General features: G+C 33.4%; 1 protein-coding gene across 1 annotated transcript; it reads left to right on the top strand.

The window, feature by feature from the left end:
* Nucleotides 1–1,110: 1,110 nt before the first annotated feature.
* utp3 (UTP3 small subunit processome component) lies at nucleotides 1,111–5,806 on the top strand. The gene is made up of 16 exons (XM_056468316.1): nucleotides 1,111–1,275; nucleotides 1,561–1,648; nucleotides 1,727–1,783; nucleotides 1,865–1,921; nucleotides 2,019–2,142; nucleotides 2,308–2,376; nucleotides 2,501–2,622; nucleotides 2,711–2,863; nucleotides 2,958–3,029; nucleotides 3,154–3,194; nucleotides 3,920–4,016; nucleotides 4,106–4,222; nucleotides 4,315–4,448; nucleotides 5,036–5,090; nucleotides 5,431–5,538; nucleotides 5,644–5,806. Exons 1-16 carry the CDS (start codon nucleotides 1,259–1,261, stop codon nucleotides 5,731–5,733), a joined length of 1,401 nt encoding a protein of 466 aa, XP_056324291.1. The 5' UTR covers nucleotides 1,111–1,258; the 3' UTR covers nucleotides 5,734–5,806.
* The last annotated feature ends 14 nt before the right edge of the window (nucleotides 5,807–5,820 follow it).

The raw sequence follows: 5,820 nt of genomic DNA, 5'->3' as shown, positions 1-5,820 counted from the left end.
GTGCTCAATCTGTTCAGTTTCGATGATGGAACTACGCATGCGCTGCTGTGGGCCAATCTGTAAAGGCACTGCAGTGACGCAAGGCGGAGTAGGCGGGTCTAGATAGATAGATAGATAGATAGATAGATAGATAGATAGATAGATAGATAGATAGATAGATAGATAGATAGATAGATAGATAGATAGATAGATAGATAGATAGATAGATAGATAGATAGATAGATAGATAGATAGGTCAACAAGCAATACGTTTTTACCTCCAAATAGGGTAAAAGAAATGCATTTATAAATATTACACAGGTACTATCCCTGCAATATGTTTATTAATAATCTTAAAAAAGAAATTTCACCACAATGTTCTTTTTGTAACACTGAGCCTGAAAATCTTCTACATCTATTGTTTTCTGGACATTTTCTGATGATTTTTGGTTTCAGGGTTGATTTTTAATTCATTTTACAAAATAATTACCTTCGATTAATGCATGATTCTTTTTTGATTTGTAAAACTGGCTATGATGCACTCAATAATGCTTTGCAGATGATAATTTTTTTCTTAGGAAATTTCACACACACAAGGCAAAAGTAATGTCTTTTGCTCCCTCCTTTAATTTTTTCTGTAAAGTTTTTAAAATATTTTATAATTCTTTGACCTCAATTACACGAAGGCTATAAAACATTTCTAATAATGAAAAAATAATCTGTACAATATAATTATGATGGATCCTCCTTAAAAATGATGGATATATATATATATATATATATATATATATATATATATATATATATATATATATATATATATATATATATATATATATATATATATATATATATATATATAGATAGATAGATAGATAGATAGATAGATAGATAGATAGATAGATAGATAGATAGATAGATAGATAGATAGATAGATAGATAGATAGATAGATAGATAGATAGATAGATAGATAGATAGATAGATAGATAGATAGATAGATAGAAATTTTTAACTCTAAGTACATTTTCTCAGACAAACCAATAACGTGAAGTAAATTCTTTAAACATATCCTTTCCGAGACTTTTAATTTGACAGCTAGCAAAGGAAGTACTCCTTTATAGTCTACTTCCTGTTCTTTACTCATGTGGGAAGTCCACGCGGGTGGTTTTTGGTCTGTTTTCACCCTGTTGTATATTGTTTAATGCGACATACTATATAGGAACTACTGTGATATTCGGATTATTCGATTAAACATTGCTTTTATAACTCGTCGGCAGAATGGTCCGAGCAAGAAGGTACGTAACGTTAACTTACCGTAAAATGTTTTCGTTTCTACACGCTAAGTCACAGATATAACTTCGATATCTCGGGCGTTAAACATATAAAAACGTGATTTAATCCAGTCTAATGTCTATACATAGACAAAGTGTATAGTTGCACATGAATAATGATGCAGGAGTAACTATTTCAAATTCTGACACTTGCACATTGTGTCCGCACAAACTTCTATAACAATTCAGATTTGTATAATTTAACCATTACATTGTAATAATTTAGCAAATGCCTTTTCTATTTCAAAGGGCAGTAAAAAAGCCTAGAACAAAGAAGCAACAAGAATACGACAGTGATGATCCTGAAGCTTATAAAAATGAAGCCATTCCTGATAAGGTACGTTTTTGGATTAAACTTGGTTTGGATGGTAATATGCATTTTATAATAGTAACTTTTTCGTATTTTCCTTTGCAGAAATCTTCATCGTATGTGGAAGATAAAGTAGATGAATTCCACAATGAAAAAATCTCAGTGAGTTATATGTATTTCATATTCTTTTGTCATCTTTCTTTGTCATATGATTTATATTTGACCCTTGACTTTGACCTGTAGAAACTCTTAGCCCGAGGAGTTCCAGAAATCAGCGATGAAGAAGATGAAGATAAAGCGGTAAGCACGAGAAAAATTGTTTGATAAGTTATCACTTTACATAGTTTTTACTAACTGTTTAACTAGTTTTATTCTTGCTTTTGATGATGTTTTCTAGGAGGAGGTCATGCCCTTGACACTTTCTGAGTCAGATGAAGATGATGACGAAGAAGAAAAAGAAGAGGAGGAGGAGGATGAAGGGACAGACATGGAGAGTGATCTGGAAGGAAAGAAAGATGATGGTAATGTGCTTTAAAAATATCCCAAATATAACTATTCATATACTTTTTAATACATGGAAGTGATATTAAATAAATATTATTTATGACAATATTTTAGAATATAGGTATAAGTATTTTATTCCATTTATTAAAATATTTGGGTCTTTGACATTTGTATTCTTACAGATCTCCCGAATGACTTGGCTTGGGGAAACAAAAAGAAGATTTTCTATGATACGGATTATGTTACAAAAAGTAAGACATTTTATATATTAGCTCTTATATATTGCTGAAATATTATAGATTCATATATATATATATATATAGAGAGAGAGAGAATTATATACACATTCTAGCATGTTTACGTTATTTTTTGCAGAGGGCAAATCTCTTGAAGAAATTGAAGCAGAAGACAAAGAAGAGGAAAAGGAGGCCACAAAAATCCAAAAGAGATTAGCAGCAAAACTGAGCGAGGAAGACTATGATTTAAATCTGCTTGAGGCACTGCATTTTATTTACTTTCTGAAGGTAGAGTCCAGATCTTTCCATCGTCCTGCTCAGTCTTTGTAATTTTCATGTGGTTTATTAGGAGTTTGTTGTGGATGCTGAAGTGGAGAAGGAGGTGGAAAAAGAGGAAAGGATTTTGAAAGATTTAAAAACCTTGTCACAAAAGGAAAAGCTTAAATTGCTGAAGAAAGAATCGCCAGAGTTGTTGGAACTCATTCAGGATTTTAAAGCAAAGGTAGAGGCTTGCACTAATAACATTTATCTTCTCAATGATTTTCTCTTAATTCTGTTTATGCTATGCCAAGTTTGAGTATTTACTGTATATTCAGCTTACCGAATTGAGGGATGAAGTTCAGCCACTTGTGAAGATGGTCAAGAATGGACAGATTCCTCCTGGAAAGGTCAGTTAAATCTGCAATATTTTATCTAAATTGTTGATTTATAAAAATAAATAATCAGATTTTTACGTAACGACTTTACGGTTTTGAAACATATAACAAAGTTATTTTTGTTTCCATTTACCAGGGTGCCGATTACATCATTACAAAACAACAACTTTATCTCAAGTAAGCCTCATTAACTTTTATTTTTAATGATTTTTATTACCTAAAATTTTCTCATTGCAGATCAAAAGTCTTGGGTCAGTAAAACTTAATGAAAGTAAATTATATATTTATTTAACAATAATGCATGAAATTAATTAAAATTACCATTTTAAATCCATACAAATTATTGCAATTTCAAAAAAAAAAAAAAACTCTTTAATCTGTAAAAATAGAAGACAGCTGTTTTCAATATTCATAATATTAATAAATATCAATTGATAAGTAAATCCTAACTTTTAGAATGACTGCTGAAGAATTAAACGACAGAGCAGTGTTTCTCAACCATGTTTCTGGAGGACAACCAGAACTGCTTGTTTTGGCAATGTCACTTTAGTCTCTCACCACCCATTACAGGTCTTTCAGTCTCTGATAATGAACTGATGATCTGAATCAGGTGTGTTTGGTTAAAAAGACAAGGAAAATATGCAGAGCTGGAGGTCCTTCAGGAACGTGGTTGAGAAACACTGACAGAGTATATAAGCATAGAGTAAGAATGCTGAAAATTCCGGTTTGTATCATAGAATTAAGTTACATTTTATAATAAGTTACCTGAAATTAAATATTACCACACAGTATTTTTAGTCATATAAATGCAGCTTTGCTCATTCTAGAAAATTTTACAGACTGAAAACGTTTGAACTTTAGTGAAGTTTTCTTTTTCACTATGAATATTCCCTTCTTTCCAGCTACTGCACAAACATTAGTTTTTATTTGGTTCTGAAAGCTAAGCGAATTCCTGCACATAACCATCCTGTGATTGAAAGATTGCTAACCTATAGAAATGTAAGTACAAACAAACGCACACTTATTTTTAGCACAAATAATAAATTTTAAAAATCTGTAAAAACCTAAAAATTTCTGTATCTTCACAGCTGATAAATGAACTAGGAGCAGTAGATGCTAGATTGGCTCCTCAACTGCGTCAGCTTCTCTCTGAAGAAAAGCCAGACAGACCGGCAAAGAGGTTACCAGGCAGCAAACATACCAAAGTAATTACTTTTTCCATTTGAATTAGCCAGTTATAGCATGGGTTCCATTTTTGTTAAGTCTGACGTGTTTTTTTTTTTTTTTTTTTTTTTAGTTATCAGAAAAGGCTGGATTGGAAGAAGCCGAACAGTCGGAATCAGATGAGGAAGCAAATCTGCGCTTTTATAACGCCATGGCGGAGAAACAGAAACTCAAGAGGAAGAAGAGTGAGATGCAGAACGAGGACAAGTGAGTGTTTACAATATTCAGCCCTTGCAGTTTGACATAATAGCTGTTTCTCAACATGCGTTCTCAATCTTGCGTCCATGTGTTCTTGTGTAACGTCATCATCAACCAAAATCAAAGTTCAGTTTCAGTACTCAAGACCGCAAGAACAGAGGACCCTTGAAAGAAAAACAAACAAATCATATCAATGTTCTGATGTTTAAAATATTTTCCATTAAAACGTGTGAAGGTCATGTGACATCAGGGAAAATGCATCTCATTTCTCGTTCTGAGTTTGTTCTTCTGAGGTAACTGGACAAGACCGTTCCCTTTGAGAACAAGAAAGCAAGTTTGTTCTCTATGATCTTGGTATTCTGAGAAACAGCCAATGTGAATGTCCACTACAGCAGAAAAACTCCTCCACGTTTCTCTAAAATGTACATCCCTACAGTATTATAAATCCGGCTTGTGCAGTATGTGCATAATGTTCTGATGACAAAATTGACATTGCACATGCTATACATGTTTAAAATGTATCCTTATTTAATAAGGTATAATTTTATAACGTATAATTTGCCTCAGAAATTTGACTGTCACTGATTCATTTCCAGATTGGAGGAGAATGAAGAGATGGAGGGAGATGCTAAAAGAAGGATCACATATGAGGTGAAGTGGTGTTGTGGTTAAAATTATCTATGCAACTTGCAGGCAAATGATATTTCGGTTTCAGCAACAACTGACCTGGAAGTCACACTCATCAAATAGAGCAGTGGTGTCAAACTCAATTCCTGGAGGGCCACAGCTCTGCAGCTTTTAGCTCCAACCAGCTCCAACTCACACCTGCTTAATAGTTCCTAGTCTTGAATACATCTATTAGTTGGATCAGGTGTGTTTGATTTAGGGTTGGAGCAAAACTGTGCAGAGCTGCGGCCTTCCAGGAATCTAGTTTGAGACCCATGTTATAGAGAGTGCCATCATTTTCACATGTTGTGTTTTGTACAAACAGATGTCCAAGAACAAAGGCCTCACACCCAAGAGGAAGAAGATTGACCGCAATCCAAGAGTCAAGCACAGAGAGAAATTCAGACGTGCTCAGATTCGCCGCAAGGGTCAGGTAAGTGTCTTAGGATTCATCACTTTCATTTTTAAAATGTAAGACGGTGGTATTTAAAACCGCCACTGATTTATGAATTTTTTTTTTTTTTTGGGTGTTTGTCAGGTTCGTGAGGTGCGGCGTGAGGAGGCGCGATACAGTGGAGAATGGTCTGGTATTCGTGCTGGAGTTAAAAGAAGTGTCAAACTCAAGTGATGAATCTACATATGATGTTCATAAAAGCTTGAATGTGCTATTAAAACTGAAATTTCTAGTGTTTCTGCAAAAATATTATGCTCATTT

This window comes from Danio aesculapii, chromosome 11 (genome assembly GCF_903798145.1).
Source record: "Danio aesculapii chromosome 11, fDanAes4.1, whole genome shotgun sequence".
Lineage (NCBI taxonomy): Eukaryota > Metazoa > Chordata > Actinopteri > Cypriniformes > Danionidae > Danio > Danio aesculapii.
This window is presented reverse-complemented; position numbering and strand designations above follow the sequence as displayed.